The 22,348-nt window shown below is 55.9% G+C and overlaps 1 protein-coding gene across 1 annotated transcript in view; it reads right to left on the reverse strand.

Annotated features, from left to right (window-relative positions):
- The window catches only part of pex5 (peroxisomal biogenesis factor 5), a 64,002-nt gene extending 41,724 nt beyond the window's left edge, over positions 1–22,278 (reverse strand). Inside the window, exons 1-8 of the mRNA XM_085976706.1 lie at positions 22,247–22,278; positions 21,904–22,036; positions 20,606–20,737; positions 13,227–13,335; positions 11,876–11,966; positions 9,462–9,605; positions 7,129–7,227; positions 5,155–5,274 (exon numbers count right to left, since the gene is read on the reverse strand). Of these exons, the coding sequence (XP_085832832.1) occupies positions 5,155–5,274; positions 7,129–7,227; positions 9,462–9,605; positions 11,876–11,966; positions 13,227–13,335; positions 20,606–20,737; positions 21,904–21,970 (762 nt within the window). The 5' untranslated portion in view covers positions 21,971–22,036; positions 22,247–22,278. The remainder of the gene's footprint in view (positions 1–5,154; positions 5,275–7,128; positions 7,228–9,461; positions 9,606–11,875; positions 11,967–13,226; positions 13,336–20,605; positions 20,738–21,903; positions 22,037–22,246) is intronic.
- Between the last annotated feature and the right edge of the window lie 70 nt (positions 22,279–22,348).

Below are 22,348 nucleotides of genomic sequence, written 5' to 3' on the forward strand. Positions count from 1 at the left end.
TTTTCCAGAATCAAATATCATATTGTGGCCACATAATTAATAAGGAAGGGTTGCATAAGTCACCTGAAAAAATTGAAGCGGTCATAAAAGCCCCAGCACCTGAAAATGTTTCACAATTAAGGTCGTTCCTGGGATTAATAAATTACTATCATAAATTTTTACCGAACTTGTCAACTGTTCTGCACCCTCTTAATGAACTGCTACAAACAGGAGTAATTTGGAAATGGAGCGAAGACTGTAAACGTGCCTTCCATAAATGCAAAGACTTAATCACGTCCAAAGAAGTTTTGGCTCATTACAACCCATCGCTGCCAATCAGACTGGCGTGCGATGCATCCCCTTACAGCGTAGGAGCAGTATTATCGCATAAATTCCCTGATGGCTCGGAACGGCCGATAGCTTTTGCGTCACGCTCATTGAACTCAGCTGAGCGTAACTATGCCCAAATCGACAGGGAAGCACTCAGCCTGGTATGGGGAGTGAAGAAATTCAACCATTACCTACACAGACAAAAATTTACCTTGTTGACTGACCATCAACCCCTCGTCTCCATATTCAACCCTAAAAAGGGTGTTCCCATTATGACAGCGTAAAGGCTACAGAGGTGGTCCCTTTTCCTAGGGGCACACCAATATAACATAGAATACAAAGGATCAAAACAGCATGGGAATGCTGACGGTTTATCGCGCCTACCGTTGCTAACGGTAGAAGAAGCACCTACCGTAGACCCAGTGGAGATTTTCCACTCTACCATAGTCGAATGTCTACCAGTAACAAATTCTGCCATTGAAAGGGAAACTAGAAATGACCCGACTCTCTCACGAGTCTACGATTTAACAGTGAAGGGATGGCCAGCACATGGTGAACCACTGTTGCCAGCATTCTCACAAAGAAGAGAACAGCTGTCAGTGTGCCGAGGAACCTTGATGTGTGGATCCAGAGTGGTGATTCCACCCAAACTCCAGGATAAAGTTCTAAAGGAGCTTCACGAGGGGCATCTGGGTGGAGTGAAAATGAAGAACCTAGCCAGGGCGTTTGTATGGTGGCCAGGTATCGATGGAGACATCGAAGAAATGACCAAGAGCTGCCTAGGATGCCAGAAGGTCCAAAACGCTCCACCACAAGCCCCTCTACATCCATGGGAGTGGCCCTCATCTCCCTGGCAAAGGGTACACATCGACTTTGCTGGTCCATTTATGGACTCAATGTTCTTAATCGCGGTTGATGCACACTCCAAGTGGCCGGAGGTAATAAAGATGTCCTCCACCACCACGGAAAAAACCATCACAGTATTAAGGACCATATTTGCCAGGAATGGGCTGCCTGAACAGATCTGTTCTGATAATGGACCGCAATTTGTGTCCGAAGAATTCAGGAAGTTCTTAAAAAACAATGGGGTTAAGCACTACCCATCCGCCCCATACCATCCCGCCACAAATGGATTGGCTGAAAGGTTTGTCCAGACCTTCAAGAAGGCCGTGGGTAATGAAGACATAAAACTTCAGCATAAGGTGGATAACTTCTTGTTTGCAAACAGGAATGCAACACATATGGTTACAAACCAAACTCCCGCCATGATGTTCTTCAATAGAAGCCTAAGATGCCGGCTGGATTTGATCAAGCCAAACATCAGAAGGGACGTGGAGAGCCGGCAATTTCAAGGCATGAATGAAAGGCCAACTAGAACCTTCCAGATAGGTCAACAAGTTTTGGCCCGGGACTACCGTACCAAGAAATGGCAGCCTGGAACTATTTGCACACGACTAGGACCGCTGATGTATACCGTGGACATCGGAGAAAGCATAATAAGGCGCCATGCTGACCAAATCATAGGGTCATCCGAAAAGGGACAACCTACACCACAACTCTATACGCCTAATGATGAAGTAGAGATACCCATAGTATCTACCTCCGATCCGGTGATACTGGAAACCGATGAACCAGACACTGGCATTCAAGCCGAATCAGCCTTGCCAAAAGAACCTACTACACCACCAGAAACTACTACACCACCGAGGTGTTATCCGGACCGAGTCAGGAAGCCTCCAGAGAGACTGACTTATAATTGATTAACTGCAGCAATGTGTAGATTATTTTTCTTGTAACATGTAATTAATGATAACTTAAAATATTATGTACTGGTTGGCTAAAAGGGGAGGAATTGTAGTGTATGTGCCTTTAAGAGCCCCCTGTGTACTGTAATGCCGGTAATGGCCACTCGGGCTATATAAGCCTGTATATTGTGTTGTATCAGTTAGTTCCCCTCCAGACTTTGTTTAGTAAACACCTGTGAAACCAACTCCTGTCTTCAGTGTCTCTAGTAACACACGGACACAACAGGGATGGGCCTAGAAATTCGGTTGGCTTTGCGCCCAGTTTTCGCCCAAAGAGGGCTTTTGCGCCACTTGCTAAACTTTCCCCGATATTCAGCAGTGCGGTAATGGTGGCGTTAGCCAGTAGCGCTGCGCCGCCACTGATGACGTCATCGGTGTGCGCAGTGCCCCGCTACCGCCCCGCTACCGGCCCGACCGCCATATTGAGTTGCGGCTGCCTCTTCCGCGGCGGCCGCAAACAGCGACCAGAAAACGGGGCCTACCTGATGCGGTAGTGGGGCGAGTTAAGGCGGATGTGCGGCCGGCCGCTTTTTCGGTGGCCGCCTGCCTGCACCTCCTTCCCCGGCCTCCTCCACTCCACCCCCCCCCCCCGCGGCATTGCCGGCTGTTTTCCGGGAGCCCGGCACTTCTCCGTGGTGCCGGGCTCATTTGCCGGCACTAGCGAGCGGCGATCGCGCTGTTGCAGGCACCTCCTCCTTAAGAGAGGGAGGAAGGCCTGCAGTACCGCAGCCTGCCGCTCCGCAGCGGGTGGCGCTGCGGCACTTAGCGTGCCGATATTCAGTTTCAGCGCCCCAAGCGGGGGCGCCGAAACCCTTGCTTTGCGGCCGGCTTCGACTTGGGGCGCTGAAAGTGAATTTCCGGCGGGCGCAATTGGCTCCGCGCGCAGCGGTAATTTCTGGGCGCAAGCGAGCTGGCCGCCCCAAGTCAATTTCTAGCCCATGGTGTTTTACAGGGATACTGTGTGTCTCCCACGCTGCTGGTAGGCATTGCATTGCATTACCCTCAACTGGCAGTACTGTACTTTATCTGCACTGTGGGGTTTCTGTGATTTTGTGATTGAGGCCATTTCGGCCCATCGAGCCTGCACCGACACATATCCCACCCGATCCCCGTAACCCCTACACCAACACATATCCCACCCTATCCCCGTAACCCCACGTATTTAATCCCCCTAACACTAAGGGTCAATTTATCATAGCCAATCATCCTAACCCGCACATCTTTGGACTGTGGGAGGAAACCGGAGCACCCAGAGGAAACCCACGCAAACACGGGGAGAATGTGCAAACTCCACACAGACAGTCGCCCGAGGCCGGATTCGAACCCGGGTCCCTGGCGCTGTGAGGCAACAGTGCTAACCACTATGCCACCGTGTGCCCTTCTAATCAAGCACTTCTTCACACAAAGGGTAGTGGAAATCTGGAACTCCCTCGCACAAAAGGCTATCGATGCCAGGGGGGTCCATTAGTGTTTTCAAGACTGTTAGCGATAGAGTTCTGTTGGGTAAGGGTATCGAGGGAGATGGGGCAAAGGCGGGCAAATGAATATGAGGCGCAGATCAGCCTCGATCTGATCAAATGGCGGAGCAGGCTCGAGGGGCTGAATGGCCTCCTCTTGTTCCTATGGTAAGTGGGGTGGGGAGAGTGGAGTCACCAGTGAGGGGCACAGAAACAACAACAACTTGCGTATATATATATAGCGCCTTTAACATAGTGAAACATCCCAAGGATCTTCACAGGAGCGTTATCAAGCAGAATTTGACACTGGGACAGATAAGAAGGTATTAGATTAAAAACCTATCGATATCGGTCCTGAAAATGCTAATGGAAGAAATTAGGGCAGGTGACCAAAAGCTTGGTCAAAGAAGTAGGTATGAAGGAGCGTCTGAAAGGAGGAGAGAGAGGTAGAGGCGCGGAGAGGTTTAGGCAGGGAATTCAGAGCTTAGGGCCTGGGCAGCTGAAGGCACGGCCGCCTGTGATGAAAATCGGGGATGCACAAGAGGCCAGGGTTGGAGGGTTGGAGGAGGTTACAGTGATAGGGAAGGGGCGAGGCCATGGAGGGATTTGAACACGAGGATGGAGAATTTTCAAATCAAGGCGTTGCCGGACTAGGAGCCGGTGTAGGTCAGCGAGCACGGGGGGGGGGTGGTGTAATGGGTGAACGGGACTTGGAGCGAGTTAGGATATGGGGCAGCAGAGTTTCGGATGAGCTGAGTTTACGGAGGGTGAAAGATGGGAGGCAAGCCAGGAGAACGTTGGTATAGTCGAGTCTGGAGGTGACAAAGAGCACGCACGAGGATTTCATCAGCAGATCGGTTGAGGCAGAGGTGGAGAGGGGCGATGTTACAAAGGCTTGGGCCGATAAGTGACAGAACACACAAGTTCCAGGCAATGACCATCTCCAACAAGGGAGCATCTAACCGCCTCCCCTTGACATTCAATGGCAATGAATCCCCCACCATCAACATCCTGGGGGGGGGTCACCATTGAACAGAAACTTACCTGGACCAGCCACACAAATACTGTGGGTGCAAGAGCAGGTCAGAGGCTGGGTATTCTGTGGCGAGTGGCACCCCATCCACCACCTTAAACATGCACTCCCTCCACCACCGGCGTGCCGTGGCTACAGTGTGTACCATCTACAAGATGCACTGCAGCAACTCGCCAAGGCTTCTTCGGCAGCACCTCCCAAACCCGTGAACTCTTCCACCTAGAAGGACAAGGGCAGCAGGCGCATGGGAACACCGCCACCTCCAAGTTCCTCTCCAAGTCACACACCATCCTGACTTGGAAATATATCGGCCGATCCTTCATCGTTGCTGGGTCAAAATCCTGGATCTCCCTCCCTAACAGCACCGTGGGAACATCTTCACCACACGGACTGCAGCGGTTCAAGGCGGCGGCTCACCACCACCTTCTCAAGGGCAATTAGGGATGGGCAGTAAATGCTGGCCTTGCCAGCGACGCCCACATCCCATGAAAGGTGGAAGTGGGCGGTCTTGGCCGTGGGGAGATTTTTGGAGGGTCAGAAGCCCACGCACCTTATCATAGGATGAAGCCAGGACCTGGTCGAATTCGGAGAGCCAGGGATGGGTCTCGGCATCTCTCTGAGCCATCTCCTCCCATTCCGCCTGCAGTTTATCCCAGAAATCCACATCCGACTGGCAATCAGGAGAAGACAGAGAGAGAGAGAGAGAGAGAGAGAGAAAGGTCAGTATTCGCTTCACAAGGAACATTCAAGCCCCCTTTCCCAGGCGACTCGCTGACTCTCAATAAGAGGGGGAAGGATACAAAGCTGGGTGGGTGTGTGTGCTGTGAGGAGGACGATGAGAAACTCCAGGATGATTTGGACAGGTTGGGTGATTGGGCAGAAGCATGGCAGATGCAATATAACATGGATAAATGCGAGGTTATCCACTTTGGTGTCAAAAACAGGAAGGCAGATTATTATCTGAATGGCAATAGACTGGGAGAAGGGGAAGTGCAACGAGACCTGGGTGTCCTTGTGCACCAGTCGCTGAAGGTAAGCATGCAGGTGCAGCAGGCGGTTAAGAAGGCAAATGGTATGTTGGCCTTTGTAGCGAGAGGGTTTGAGTACAGGAACAAGGATGTCTTGCTGCAGTTGTACAGGGCCTTGGTGAGACCACATCTTGAGTATTGTGTGCAGTTTTGGTCGCCTTATCTAAGGAGGGATGTTCTTGCCATGGAAGGAGTGCAGCGAAGATTCACCAGACTGATACCTGGGATGGCAGGAATGACGTATGAAGAGAGATTGGGTCGATTGGGCTTGTACTCGCTGGAGTTTAGAAGAACGAGAGGGGATCTCATTGAAACTTATAAAATTCTGACAGGACTGGACAGACTAAATGCAGGAAGGATGTTCCCGATGGTCAGGGAGTCCAGAACCAGGGGTCACAGTCTAATGATAAGGGGTAAGCCATTTAGGACAGAGATGAGGAGGAATTTCTTCACCCAGAGAGTGGTGAACCTGTGGAATTCTCTACCACAGAAGGCAGTAGAGGCCAATTCATTAAATATATTCAAGAAGGAGTTGGATATATTTCTTAAGGTTAAAGGGATCAAGGGATATGGGGAGAAGGCAGGGACAGGGTGATCAGGCAGGGACAGGAATTTGGATGATCAGCCATGGTCTCATGGAATGGCGGAGCAGGCTCGAGGGGCCGAATGGCCTACTGCTGCTCCTGTCTTCTATGTTTCTATGTAAAGCCTTTGTCACCTCTAGACTTAACTATTGCAACGCACTCCCGGCTGGCCTCCCTGAACTTGAGGTCATACAAAACTCGGCTGCCCGTGTCCTAACCTGCACCAAGTCCCGCTCACCCATCTCTCCCGTGCTCGCTGCCCTACACTGGCTCCCGGTTAAGCAATGCCTTGCTTTCAAAATTCTCACCCTGGTTTTCAAATCCCTCCAAATGGCCTCGCCTCTTGCCCATCTCTGTAATCTCCTCCAGCCCTATAACCCCCCATGACCTCTGCACTCCGCCTATTCTGGCCTTTTTGAACAGCCCTGACATTAAATGCGCCACCATTGGTGGCATGCCTTCTGCTGCCAAGGTCCTAAGCTCTGGAATTCCCTCCCTAAATTTCTCCGCCTCTCCACTTTTCTTTTCTCCTTTAAGACCCTCCTTAAAACCTACCTTTTTGACCAAGTTTTTGGTCATCGGCCCTAACATCTCATGTGGCTTGGTGTCAAATTTGTTTTTTTTGGGGGTAACGCTCCTGTGAGGCGCCTTGGGACGTTTTATTACGTTAAAGGCGCTATATAAATACAAGTTGTTGTTGTTGGAGGCCCCCCCCCCCGAGCTCAGATCCTGTCCTCACCCATTAGCCCCCACCACTGGCCATGCACTTTTAGCTGGCCGATTAAGGCACCGTGGCCCAGACACTGCACCCCGGGTGAGATCGCAGGCCGGGGATAGAGCCTGGGCCTTTCCTGCTCGGTGTAGCCCCTGGGGTGCATCAGGGGGCAGGGAGCGCTGGAGAGAAGGGCTCACCTCGACGGCAGCCTTTGCGTGCTGATACTCTGTGTCCGGAGAGGGGTGCTGGCCTGTGGAGAATTCGTCCACCCAGGCGTCCGACTTCTGTACTGGGGCCTGTGGAAGGGAACAAAGGGGAGTCGACAAAAGCAGGCAGAGAGAAACAGTCCAGTACCAGGCCCGAAGCCCAACCACGCAGTACCAGGCCCGAGACTCCATCCCCCAGTACCAGGTTCGAGGCTCCATCCCCCTGTACCAGGCCCGAGGCTCCATCCCCCAGTACCAGGTTCGAGGCTCCATCCCCCAGTACCAGGCCCGCGACTCCATCCCCCAGTACCAGGTTCGAGGCTCCATCCCCCTGTACCAGGCCCGAAGCCAATCCCCCAGTACCAAGCCTGAGGCTCCATCCCCCTGTACCAGGCCCGAAGCCAATCCCCCAGTACCAGGTTCGAGGCTCCATCCCCCTGTACCAGGCCCGAAGCCAATCCCCCAGTACCAGGTTCGAGGCTCCATCCCCCTGTACCAGGCCCGAAGCCAATCCCCCAGTACCAGGCCTGAGGCTCCATCCCCCTGTACCAGGCCCGAAGCCAATCCCCCAGTACCAGGTTCGAGGCTCCATCCCCCTGTACCAGGCCCGAAGCCAATCCCCCAGTACCAGGCCTGAGGCTCCATCCCCCTGTACCAGGCCCGAAGCCAATCCCCCAGTACCAGGTTCGAGGCTCCATCCCCCAGTACCAGGCCCGAAGCCAATCCCCCAGTACCAGGTTCGAGGCTCCATCCCCCAGTACCAGGTTCGAGGCTCCATCCCCCTGTACCAGGCCCGAAGCCAATCCCCCAGTACCAAGCCTGAGGCTCCATCCCCCTGTACCAGGCCCGAAGCCAATCCCCCAGTACCAGGTTCGAGGCTCCATCCCCCTGTACCAGGCCCGAAGCCAATCCCCCAGTACCAGGCCTGAGGCTCCATCCCCCTGTACCAGGCCCGAAGCCAATCCCCCAGTACCAGGTTCGAGGCTCCATCCCCCTGTACCAGGCCCGAAGCCAATCCCCCAGTACCAGGCCTGAGGCTCCATCCCCCTGTACCAGGCCCGAAGCCAATCCCCCAGTACCAGGTTCGAGGCTCCATCCCCCAGTACCAGGCCCGAAGCCAATCCCCCAGTACCAGGTTCGAGGCTCCATCCCCCTGTACCAGGCCCGAAGCCAATCCCCCAGTACCAGGCCTGAGGCTCCATCCCCCTGTACCAGGCCCGAAGCCAATCCCCCAGTACCAGGTTCGAGGCTCCATCCCCCAGTACCAGGCCCGAAGCCAATCCCCCAGTACCAGGTTCGAGGCTCCATCCCCCTGTACCAGGCCCGAAACCAATCCCCCAGTACCAGGTTCGAGGCTCCATCCCCCTGTACCAGGCCCGAAGCCAATCCCCCAGTGCCAGGCCTCAGGCTCCATCCCCCTGTACCAGGCCCGAAGCCAATCCCCCAGTACCAGGTTCGAGGCTCCATCCCCCAGTACCAGGCCCGAAGCCAATCCCCCAATACCAGGTTCGAGGCTCCATCCCCCTGTACCAGGCCCGAAGCCAATCCCCCAGTACCAGGCCTGAGGCTCCATCCCCCAGTACCAGGCCCGAGACTCCACACCCCAAGTACTAGGCCCGAGACTCCACACCCCCAGTCCCAGGCCCGAGGCTCCATCCCCCAGTCCCAGGCCCGAGGCTGCACACCCACAGTACCAGCCCCGAGACTCCACACCCCCCAGTACCAGGCCCGAGATTCCATCCCAAGTACCAGCCCTGAGACTCCACACCCCCCAGTACCAGGCCCGAGACTCCACACCTCCCAGTACCAGGCCCGAGACTCCACACCCCCCAGTACCAGGCCCGAGACTCCACACCCCAAGTACCAGCCCCGAGACTCCACACCCTGCAGTACCAGGCCCGAGACTCCATCCCAAGTACCAGCCCTGAGACTCCACACCCCCCAGTACCAGGCTCGAGGTTCCACACCCCCAGTACCAGGCCCGAGGCTCCACACCCCAATGCCAGGCCCAAGCTTCCATACTCCAGTCCCATACATCACCCAACAAGAGCTCAGTCCCACACCAGCTGGGATCAGGCCAACTCAGTACAGGCCGCGGATGGAGCCTGGGCCTTTCCTGCTGTGTCTGTGTGGGGAGGCTGAGTCCCACACCGGGTGAGGATCAGGCTAACTCAGCACAAGGGAGAGGATGGAGCCTGGCCCTTTCCTGTTCTGTGTGTCCACAAATGGGTGAGAGATCAGGCTAACTCAGCACAAGGCTGGGGATGGGTGAGCACTGGGGGCTGAGTGTCCAGAGACAGTGTGGGGCTAAGGGCTGGGCCTACCTGCTGCTGCTCCTGCGCGAACTCGGCTGCCCATCGCTCGGCCTGTACCCGGGCCTGGGCCTCCCCCCGCCCGGATCCGAGCGACACCTTGTTGTCGTCGATCGTCACCTCCCCCTCGCCGATCTGTCGGATGAACTTCATGAACTGGGGAACGAGATCCAAACAGAACAGAAACAAGACACGGTCAGTCAGAAACACCGGCTCCTCGCCACAGCAGGAAAGGCCCAGGCTCCATCCCCGGCCTGTGCTGAGGGAGTCGATCTCACCCGGTGTGGACACACAGAGCAGGAAAGGCCCAGGCTCCATTCCCGGCCTGTGCTGAGGGAGTCGATCTCACCTGGTGTGGACACACAGAGCAGGAAAGGCCCAGGCTCCATCCCCGGCCTGTGCTGAGAGAGTCGATCTCACCCGGTGTGGACACACAGAGCAGGAAAGGCCCAGGCTCCATCCCCGGCCTGTGCTGAGAGAGTCGATCTCACCCGGTGTGGACACACAGAGCAGGAAAGGCCCAGGCTCCATCCCCGGCCTGTACTGAGAGAGTCGATCTCACCCGGTGTGGAGACACAGAGCAGGAAAGGCCCAGGCTCCATCCCCGGCCTGTACTGAGAGAGTCGATCTCACCCTGTGTGGACACACAGAGCAGGAAAGGCCCAGGCTCCATCCCCGGCCTGTACTGAGAGAGTCGATCTCACCCGGTGTGGACACACAGAGCAGGAAAGGCCCAGGCTCCATCCCCGGCCTGTACTGAGGGAGTCGATCTCACCTGGTGTGGACACACAGAGCAGGAAAGGCCCAGGCTCCATCCCCGGCCTGTACTGAGGGAGTCGATCTCACCTGGTAGGGGTACTGAGCCCCACACACACACATTGACCATAATATGATAAAGAACGACAGAAAGGACTTGAATTTCTACAGCGCCTTTCACAACCTCAGAACGTCCCAAAGTGATTTACAGCCAAGGAAGTACTTTTTGAAGTGGAGTCACTGTTGTAATGTAGGAAACGCGGTAGCCAATTTGCGCACAGCAAGCTCCCATAAACAGCAATGCGATAATGACCAGAAAATATTTTCTAAACTGATGCTGGCTGAGGGATAAACATTGGCCCAGGACCCCAGGGAGAACTCCCCTACTCTTCTTCAAAATAGTAGCCGTGAGATCTTTTATGTCCACCTCAGTGCCTCAGTCTAATGTCTCATGCGAAAGACGGCACCTCTGACAGAGCAGCACTCCCTCAGTACTGACCCTCCGACAGTGCAGCGCTCCCTCAGAACTGCCCCTCCGACAGTGCAGCGCTCCCTCAGTACTGCCCCTCCGACAGTGCAGAGCTCCCTCAGTACTGCCCCTCCGACAGTGCAGCGCTCCCTCAGTACTGCCCCTCCAACAGTACAACGCTCCCTCAGTACTGCCCCTCCGACCGTGCAGCGCTCCTTCAGTACTGCCCCTCCAACAGTACAACGCTCCCTCAGTACTGCCCCTCCGACAGTGCAGCGCTCCCTCAGTACTGACCCTCCCACAGTGCAGCGCTCCCTCAGTACTGCCCCTCCAACAGTACAACGCTCCCTCAGTACTGCCCCTCCGACAGTGCAGCGCTCCCTCAGTACTGAGCCTCCCACAGTGCAGCGCTCCCTCAGTACTGCCCCTCCGACAGTGCAGCGCTCCCTGAGAACTGACCCGATAGTGCAGCGCTCCCTCAGTACTGACCCTCCGACGGTGCGGCCCTCCCTCAGTACTGCCCCTCCAACAGTGCAGCGCTAACTCAGTACTGCCCCTCCGACAGTGCAGCGCTCCCTCAGTACAGCCCCTCCGACAGTGCAGCGCTCCCTCAGTACTGCCCCTCCGACAGTGCAGCGCTCCCTCAGTGCTGACCCCTCCGACAGTGCAGAGCTCCCTCAGAACTGACCTCTCCGAAGTGCAGCGCTCTCAAAACTGCCCCTCCGACAGTGCAGCGCTCCCTCAGTACTGACCCTCCCACAGTGCAGCGCTCCTTCAGTACTACCCCTCCGACAGTGCAGCGCTCCCTCAGTACTGCCCCTCCCACAGTGCAGCGCTCCCTCAGTACTGTCCCTCCGACATTGCAGCGCTCCCTCAGTACTGCCCCTCCGACAGTGCAGCGCTCCCTCAGTGCTGACCCCTCCGACAGTGCAGAGCTCCCTCAGAACTGACCTCTCCGAAGTGCAGCGCTCTCAAAACTGCCCCTCCGACAGTGCAGCGCTCCCTCAGTACTGACCCTCCCACAGTGCAGCGCTCCTTCAGTACTACCCCTCCGACAGTGCAGCGCTCCCTCAGTACTGCCCCTCCCACAGTGCAGCGCTCCCTCAGTACTGTCCCTCCGACATTGCAGCGCTCCCTCAGTACTGCCTCTCCGACAGTGCAGCGCCACCCTCACTTCCCCCTCTCTCCGGATCCTGCTTACCTCTGAACTCTCCAGCTTAGGATCGTCCACTTTCTCCAGGAACTCACTGGCAGCTCTCCTCAGCTCGTCCTCTGGCCGGTACTCCTCTGCCCTGCGCCAGGGAAGGAAAGGTAGATTCCTCGTCAGTCCCGCTTACTCACCAGGGCCCTCAGGAGTGATGCCAGAGCCACATCAGAGGGAAGGTACAATACAGAGCTCCCTCTACATTACCCTGACAGTGTCCCCCCACTTTATACCCAGTGTCAGCATCGAGCACTCCCGGGGCAGGTACAATACAGAGCTCCCTCTACATTACTCCAAAAGTGTACCCCCACTTTATACCCAGTGTCAGCATCGAGCGCTCCCAGGGCAGGTACAATACAGAGCTCCCTCTACATTACTCCAAAAGTGTACCCCCACTTTATACCCAGTGTCAGCATCGAGCACTCCCGGGGCAGGTACAATACAGAGCTCCCTCTACATTACCCTGACAGTGTACCCCCACTTTATACCCAGTGTCAGCATCGAGCACTCCTGGGGCAGGTACAATACAGAGCTCCCTCTACATTACCCTGACAGTGTACCCCCACTTTATACCCAGTGTCAGCATCGAGCACTCCCGGGGCAGGTACAATACAGAGCTCCCTCTACATTACCCTGACAGTGTACCCCCACTTTATACCCAGTGTCAGCATCGAGCACTCCCAGGGCAGGTACAGTACAGAGCTCCCTCTACATTACCCTGACAGTGTACCCCCACTTTATACCCAGTGTCAGCATCGAGCACTCCCGGGGCAGGTACAATACAGAGCTCCCTCTACATTACCCTGACAGTGTACCCCCACTTTATACCCAGTGTCAGCATCGAGCGCTCCCGGGGCAGGTACAATACAGAGCTCCCTCTACTTTACCCTGACAGTGTACCCCCACTTTATACCCAGTGTCAACATCGAGCACTCCCGGGGCAGGTACAATACAGAGCTCCCTCTATATTACCCTGACAGTGTATCCCCACTTTATACCCAGTGTCAGCATCGAGTGCTCCCGGGGCAGGTACAATACAGAGCTCCCTCTACATTACCCTGACAGTGTACCCCCACTTTATACCCAGTGTCAGGATCGAGCACTCCCGGGGCAGGTACAATACAGAGCTCCCTCTACATTACCCCAACAGTGTACCCCCACTTTATACCCAGTGTCAGCATCGAGCACTCCCAGGGCAGGTACAATACAGAGCTCCCTCTACATTACCCTGACAGTGTACCCCCACTTTATACCCAGTGTCAGCGTCGAGCACTCCCAGGGCAGGTACAATACAGAGCTCCCTCTACATTACCCTGACAGTTACTCCCTCCCCCTCCCCGCTCCGTACCATTTCTGCTCCTGACTCTGCTCCAGCTCGGGTTCCCCCAGCCACAGTTTCTCTTCCGTCTGTTCCAGGTATTCCTGGGCCCACTTCGCTGGACAGGTCACAGCCGGGTCTGCGGGGGCACAGGAAGGGTCACAGGTCAAACAGCATTTAAAGTCAAACAATCAGGTGGCTGTAAATACCCTCGGGATTTTACCCACAAAACCCAGGGGGGCATGTCTCCAGCCCAGGGTCAGTGACCCTATACCCACAATGCCCAGGGGCAGTGACTCTGTACCCACAATGCCCAGGGTCAGTGACCCTGTACCCACAATGCCCAGGGTCAGTAACTCTGTACCCACAATGCCCAGGGTCAGTGACCCTGTACCCACAATGCCCAGGGTCTGTGACCCTGTACCCACAATGCCCAGGGTCAGTGACTCTATACCCACAATGCCCAGGGTCAGTGACCCTGTACCCACAATGCCCAGGGTCAGTGACCCTGTACCCACAATGCCCAGGGTCAGTGACTCTGTACCCACAATGCCCAGGGTCAGTGACCCTGTACCCACAATGCCCAGGGTCAGTAACCCTGTACCCACAATCCCCAGGGTCAGTGACTCTGTACCCACAATGCCCAGGGTCAGTAACCCTGTACCCACAATGCCCAGGGTCAGTGACCCTGTACCCACAATGCCCAGGGTCTGTGACCCTGTACCCACAATGCCCAGGGTCAGTGACCCTGTACCCACAATGCCCAGGGTCAGTTACACTGTGCCCACAATGCCCAGTGTCAGCGACTCTGTACCCACAATGCCCAGGGTCAGTTACACTGTGCTCACAATGCCCAGGGTCAGCGACTCTGTACCCACAATGCCCAGGGTCAGTGACTCTGTACCCACAATGCCCATGGTCAGTGACTCTGTACCCACAATGCCCAGGGTCAGTAACCCTGTACCCACAATCCCCAGGGTCAGTGACTCTGTACCCACAATGCCCAGGGTCAGTGACCCTGTACCCACAATGCCCAGGGTCAGTGACCCTGTACCCACAATGCCCAGGGTCAGTGACTCTGTACCCACAATGCCCAGGGTCAGTGACCCTGTACCCACAATGCCCAGGGTCAGTTACACTGTGCCCACAATCCCCAGGGTCAGTGACTCCGTACCCACAATGCCCAGGGTCAGTGACCCTGTACCCACAATGCCCAGGGTCAGTGACCCTGTACCCACAATGCCCAGGGTCAGTTACACTGTGCCCACAATGCCCCGTGTCAGCGACTCTGTACTCACAATGCCCAGGGTCAGTGACTCTGTACCCACAATGCCCAGGGGTCAGTTACACTGTGCCCACAATGCCCAGGGTCAGTGACCCTGTACCCACAATGCCCAGGGGTCAGTTACACTGTGCCCACAATGCCCAGTGTCAGCGACTCTGTACTCACAATGCCCAGGGTCAGTTACACTGTGCCCACAATGCCCAGGGGTCAGTTACACTGTGCCCACAATGCCCAGTGTCAGCGACTCTGTACTCACAATGCCCAGGGGTCAGTTACACTGTGCCCACAATGCCCAGTGTCAGCGACTCTGTACTCACAATGCCCAGGGGTCAGTTACACTGTGCCCACAAAACCCAGGGTCAGTAACTCTGTACCCACAATGCCCAGGGTCAGTTACACTGTACCCACAATGCCCAGGGTCAGTGACTCTGTACCCACAAAACCCAGGGTCAGTAACTCTGTACCCACAATGCCCAGGGTCAGTGACCCTGTACCCACAATGCCCAGGGTCTGTGACCCTGTGCCCACAATGCCCAGGGTCAGTGACTCTGTACCCACAAAACCCAGGGTCAGTGACTCTGTACCCACAATGCCCAGGGTCAGTGACTCTGTACCCACAATGCCCAGGGTCAGTGACCCTGTACCCACAATGCCCAGGATCAGTAACCCTGTACCCACAATCCCCAGGGTCAGTGACTCTGTACTCACAATGCCCAGGGTCAGTGACTCTGTACCCACAATGCCCAGGGTCAGTAACCCTGTACCCACAATGCCCAGGGTCTGTGACCCTGTGCCCACAATGCCCAGGGTCAGTGACCCTGTACCCACAATGCCCAGGGTCAGTTACACTGTGCCCACAATGCCCAGTGTCAGCGACTCTGTACCCACAATGCCCAGGGTCAGTTACACTGTGCTCACAATGCCCAGGGTCAGCGACTCTGTACCCACAATGCCCAGGGTCAGTGACTCTGTACCCACAATGCCCATGGTCAGTGACTCTGTACCCACAATGCCCAGGGTCAGTAACCCTGTACCCACAATCCCCAGGGTCAGTGACTCTGTACCCACAATGTCCAGGGTCAGTGACCCTGTACCCACAATGCCCAGGGTCAGTGACCCTGTACCCACAATGCCCAGGGTCAGTGACTCTGTACCCACAATGCCCAGGGTCAGTGACCCTGTACCACAATGCCCAGGGTCAGTTACACTGTGCTCACAATCCCCAGGGTCAGTGACTCCGTACCCACAATGCCCAGGGTCAGTGACCCTGTACCCACAATGCCCAGGGTCAGTGACCCTGTACCCACAATGCCCAGGGTCAGTTACACTGTGCCCACAATGCCCCGTGTCAGCGACTCTGTACTCACAATGCCCAGGGTCAGTGACTCTGTACCCACAATGCCCAGGGTCAGTGACTCTGTACCCACAATGCCCAGGGTCAGTGACCCTGTACCCACAATGCCCAGGGGTCAGTTACACTGTGCCCACAATGCCCAGTGTCAGCGACTCTGTACTCACAATGCCCAGGGCCAGTTACACTGTGCCCACAATGCCCAGGGTCTGTGACCCTGTGCCCACAATGCCCAGGGTCAGTGACTCTGTACCCACAAAACCCAGGGTCAGTGACTCTGTACCCACAATGTCCAGGGTCAGTGACTCTGTACCCACAATGCCCAGGGTCAGTGACCCTGTACCCACAATGCCCAGGGTCAGTAACCCTGTACCCACAATCCCCAGGGTCAGTGACTCTGTACTCACAATGCCCAGGGTCAGTGACTCTGTACCCACAATGCCCAGGGTCAGTAACCCTGTACCCACAATGCCCAGGGTCTGTGACCCTGTGCCCACAATGCCCAGGGTCAGTGACCCTGTACCCACAATGCCCAGGGTCAGTTACACTGTGCCCACAATGCCCCATGTCAGCGACTCTGTACTCACAATGCCCAGGGTCAGTGACTCTGTACCCACAATGCCCAGGGTCAGTGACCCTGTACCCACAATGCCCAGGGGTCAGTTACACTGTGCCCACAATGCCCAGTGTCAGCGACTCTGTACTCACAATGCCCAGGGTCAGTTACACTGTGCCCACAATGCCCAGTGTCAGCGACTCTGTACTCACAATGCCCAGGGTCAGTGACTCTGTACCTACAATGCCCATGGTCAGTTACACTGTGCCCACAATGCCTAGGGTCAGTTACACTGTACCCACAATGCCCAGTGTCAGTGACTCTGTACCCACAATGCCCAGGGTCAGTGACTCCGTACCCACAATGCCCAGGGTCAGTTACACTGTGCCCACAATGCCCAGTGTCAGCGACTCTGTACCCACAATGCCCAGTGTCAGTGACTCTGCACTCACAATGCCCAGGGTCAGTGACTCTGTACCCACAATGCCCAGGGTCAGTTACACTGTGCTCACAATGCCCAGGGTCAGCGACTCTGTACCCACAATGCCCAGGGTCAGTGACTCTGTACCCACAATGCCCAGGGTCAGTGACTCTGTACCCACAATGCCCATGGTCAGTGACTCTGTACCCACAATGCCCAGGGTCAGTAACCCTGTACCCACAATCCCCAGGGTCAGTGACTCTGTACCCACAATGTCCAGGGTCAGTGACCCTGTACCCACAATGCCCAGGGTCAGTGACCCTGTACCCACAATGCCCAGGGTCAGTGACTCTGTACCCACAATGCCCAGGGTCAGTGACCCTGTACCACAATGCCCAGGGTCAGTTACACTGTGCTCACAATCCCCAGGGTCAGTGACTCCGTACCCACAATGCCCAGGGTCAGTGACCCTGTACCCACAATGCCCAGGGTCAGTGACCCTGTACCCACAATGCCCAGGGTCAGTTACACTGTGCCCACAATGCCCCGTGTCAGCGACTCTGTACTCACAATGCCCAGGGTCAGTGACTCTGTACCCACAATGCCCAGGGTCAGTGACTCTGTACCCACAATGCCCAGGGTCAGTGACCCTGTACCCACAATGCCCAGGGGTCAGTTACACTGTGCCCACAATGCCCAGTGTCAGCGACTCTGTACTCACAATGCCCAGGGCCAGTTACACTGTGCCCACAATGCCCAGGGTCTGTGACCCTGTGCCCACAATGCCCAGGGTCAGTGACTCTGTACCCACAAAACCCAGGGTCAGTGACTCTGTACCCACAATGTCCAGGGTCAGTGACTCTGTACCCACAATGCCCAGGGTCAGTGACCCTGTACCCACAATGCCCAGGGTCAGTAACCCTGTACCCACAATCCCCAGGGTCAGTGACTCTGTACCCACAATGCCCAGGGTCAGTAACCCTGTACCCACAATGCCCAGGGTCTGTGACCCTGTACCCACAATGCCCAGGGTCAGTGACCCTGTACCCACAATGCCCAGGGTCAGTTACACTGTGCCCACAATGCCCAGTGTCAGCGACTCTGTACCCACAATGCCCAGGGTCAGTTACACTGTGCTCACAATGCCCAGGGTCAGCGACTCTGTACCCACAATGCCCAGGGTCAGTGACTCTGTACCCACAATGCCCATGGTCAGTGACTCTGTACCCACAATGCCCAGGGTCAGTAACCCTGTACCCACAATCCCCAGGGTCAGTGACTCTGTACCCACAATGCCCAGGGTCAGTGACCCTGTACCCACAATGCCCAGGGTCAGTGACCCTGTACCCACAATGCCCAGGGTCAGTGACTCTGTACCCACAATGCCCAGGGTCAGTGACCCTGTACCCACAATGCCCAGGGTCAGTTACACTGTGCCCACAATCCCCAGGGTCAGTGACTCCGTACCCACAATGCCCAGGGTCAGTGACCCTGTACCCACAATGCCCAGGGTCAGTGACCCTGTACCCACAATGCCCAGGGTCAGTTACACTGTGCCCACAATGCCCCGTGTCAGCGACTCTGTACTCACAATGCCCAGGGTCAGTGACTCTGTACCCACAATGCCCAGGGTCAGTGACCCTGTACCCACAATGCCCAGCGGTCAGTTACACTGTGCCCACAATGCCCAGTGTCAGCGACTCTGTACTCACAATGCCCAGGGTCAGTTACACTGTGCCCACAATGCCCAGTGTCAGCGACTCTGTACTCACAATGCCCAGGGTCAGTGACTCTGTACTCACAATGCCCAGGGTCAGTGACTCTGTACTCACAATGCCCAGGGTCAGTGACTCTGTACCCACAATGCCCAGGGTCAGTGACCCTGTACCCACAATGCCTAGGGTCAGTTACACTGTGCCCACAATGCCCAGGGTCAGTGACTCTGTACTCACAATGCCCAGGGTCAGTGACCCTGTACCCACAATGCCTAGGGTCAGTTACACTGTGCCCACAATGCCCAGGGTCAGTGACTCTGTACTCACAATGCCCAGGGTCAGTGACTCTGTACCCACAATGCCCATGGTCAGTGACCCTGTACCCACAATGCCTAGGGTCAGTTACACTGTACCCACAATGCCCAGTGTCAGTGACTCTGTACTCACAATGCCCAGGGTCAGTGACTCTGTACCCACAATGCCCAGGGTCAGTTACACTGTGCCCACAATGCCCAGTGTCAGCGACTCTGTACCCACAATGCCCAGTGTCAGTGACTCTGTACTCACAATGCCCAGGGTCAGTGACTCTGTACCCACAATGCCCAGGGTCAGTTACACTGTGCTCACAATGCCCAGGGTCAGCGACTCTGTACCCACAATGCCCAGGGTCAGTGACTCTGTACCCACAATGCCCATGGTCAGTGACTCTGTACCCACAATGCCCAGGGTCAGTAACCCTGTACCCACAATCCCCAGGGTCAGTGACTCTGTACCCACAATGTCCAGGGTCAGTGACCCTGTACCCACAATGCCCAGGGTCAGTGACTCTGTACCTACAATGCCCATGGTCAGTTACACTGTGCCCACAATGCCTAGGGTCAGTTACACTGTACCCACAATGCCCAGTGTCAGTGACTCTGTACTCACAATGCCCAGGGTCAGTGACTCTGTACCCACAATGCCCAGGGTCAGTTACACTGTGCCCACAATGCCCAGTGTCAGCGACTCTGTACCCACAATGCCCAGGGTCAGTTACACTGTGCCCACAATGCCTAGGGTCAGTTACACTGTACCCACAATGCCCAGTGTCAGTGACTCTGTACTCACAATGCCCAGGGTCAGTGACTCTGTACCCACAATGCCCAGGGTCAGTTACACTGTGCTCACAATGCCCAGGGTCAGCGACTCTGTACCCACAATGCCCAGGGTCAGTGACTCTGTACCCACAATGCCCATGGTCAGTGACTCTGTACCCACAATGCCCAGGGTCAGTAACCCTGTACCCACAATCCCCAGGGTCAGTGACTCTGTACCCACAATGTCCAGGGTCAGTGACCCTGTACCCACAATGCCCAGGGTCAGTGACCCTGTACCCACAATGCCCAGGGTCAGTTACACTGTGCCCACAATGCCCAGGGTCAGTGACCCTGTACCACAATGCCCAGGGTCAGTTACACTGTGCTCACAATGCCCAGGGTCAGTGACTCTGTACCCACAATGCCCAGGGTCAGTTACACTGTACCCACAATGCCCAGGGTCAGTGACCCTGTACCCACAATGCCCAGGGTCAGTTACACTGTGCCCACAATGCCCAGTGTCAGTGACTCTGTACCCACAATGCCCAGGGTCAGTTACACTGTGCTCACAATGCCCAGTGTCAGCGACTCTGTACTCACAATGCCCAGGGTCAGTGACTCTGTACCCACAATGCCCAGGGTCAGTGGCCCTGTACCAACAATGCCCAGGGTCAGTAATCCTGTACCCACAATGCCCAGGGTCTGTGGCCCTGTACCCACAATGCCCAGGGTCAGTGACCCTGTACCCACAATGCCCAGGGTCAGTTGCAGTGTGCCCACAATGCCCAGTGTCAGCAACTCTGTACTCACAATGCCCAGGGTCAGCGACTCTGTACCCACAATGCCCAGGGTCAGTAACCCTGTACCCACAATGCCCAGGGTCAGTAACCCTGTACCCACAATGCCCAGGGTTTGTGGCCCTGTACCCACAATGCCCCAGGGCAGTGAACCTGTACCCACAATGCCAAGAAGCCTGTCCCCATGCCGACAGTCCTGTTTCCTTACCGGTCACCTCGGAGATGAACTCCTTTGACCAATCGGCTTCGCTGTCGGCCTGCGATGTGTCCACGGTCGGCTCAGTGGCCAGAAACTCCTCAGCCCAGGTCCCCGACATCGCCAGGTCTGCCACAGCAGGGGCTGGGGGTGGAAAAACACCAGAGATTAGGGCCCAAATCTGGGCAGGAAAAGGCTCAGGCTCCATCCCCGGCCTGTGCTGAGTTACCCTGATCTCACCCTCCATCATAAGGTCAGAAATGGGGATGTTCGCTGATGATGACGCAGTGTTCAGCGCCATTCACAACTCCTCAGGTAATGAAGCAGTCCATAGCCGCATGCAACAAGACCTGGATGACGTTCAGGCTTGGGCTGATAAGTGGCAGGTAACATTCGCGCCACACAAGTGCCAGGCAATGACTATCTCCAACACGCGAGCGTCTAACCACTGCCCCTTGACATTCAACGGCATTACCATCGATGAATCCCCCACCATCAACATCCAGGGCGGTTACCATTGACCAGAAACTTAACCGGACCAGCCACATAAATACTGTGGCTACAAGAGCAGGTCAGGGGCTGGGTATTCTGCGACGAGTGTCTCACCTCCTGACTCCCCAAAGCCTTTCCACCATCCACAAGGCACAAGTCAGGAGTGTGATGGAATACTCTCCACTTGCCTGGATGAGTGCAGCTCCAACAACACTCAAGAAGCTCGACACCATTCAGGATAAAGCAGCGCGCTTGATTGACACCCTTGATTGCTCTTGCAGAGAGCTGGCACGGGCTCGTCGGGTCGAAAGGCCTCCTTCTGTGCTGTAACCATTCTATGATTCCCCATCCACCACCTTCACTCCCTCCACCACCGGCGTGCCGTGGCTGCAGTGTGCACCATCTACAAGATGCACTGCAGCAACTCGCCAAGGCTTCTTCGGCAGCACCTCCCAAACCCGTGACCTCTTACACTGAGAAGAACAAGGGCAGCAGAGAACATGATCCCCTCCAAGTCAAACATCATCCTGGCTTGGAAATATAGCGCCGTTCCTTCATCGTCGCTAGGTCTAAATCCTGGAACTCTCTCCGTACCAACGCTATGGGAGTACCTTCACCACACGGACTGCAGCGGTTCAAGGCGGCGGCTCACCACCACCTTAAGGGCAATTAGGGATGGGCCTTGCCAGCGATGCCCACATCCCAGGAACAAATTTTAAAAAGCCCACACACACATAGCAGGAGAGGCCCAGGCTCCAACTCCGGCCTGCGCTGAGTTGACCCTCTGCCCTACCCTCTGCTCCCAGGGGTGATCTTACCTCGCTGCGGAGCGTGTCGAAGGCTCGAGTTCTCAATCTCCTGCATCTCCGCCAGCAGGTCGTCCATCTTGAATGTATGGGGAGCACGGGACAGGAGCGGGCCATTCTGCTCAGTCAGGAACTCCGAGACTAACTGCAAAAGAGAGAGGGAGGGGCGGCAATTAGACCCACACAATGAGAGGTGCCCACCCCTGAAATGTCCCCAGCCGGAGTGGGTACCGAGCCTGACGCACAGGAGAGGCCCAGGCTCCATCCCCGGCCTGCGCTGAGTTAGCCTGATCCTCGCCCAGTGAATGGAGCCTGGATTACAGGCTGACACAATGACCGTATTTGTCCTGCTCACCTGCTCCTCTGTAGCGGATCCCAGTGGTTTGGAGATCTGGAAGAAATGGAAAATATGTCAGTGAAGAGACATTTTGTGCTTCTGAGAGAGGGGGAGAAAGAG

This window comes from Somniosus microcephalus, unplaced genomic scaffold (assembly GCF_052327205.1).
Source record: "Somniosus microcephalus isolate GS21.2 unplaced genomic scaffold, FLI_Smic_1.0 unresolved_chr3, whole genome shotgun sequence".
Lineage (NCBI taxonomy): Eukaryota > Metazoa > Chordata > Chondrichthyes > Squaliformes > Somniosidae > Somniosus > Somniosus microcephalus.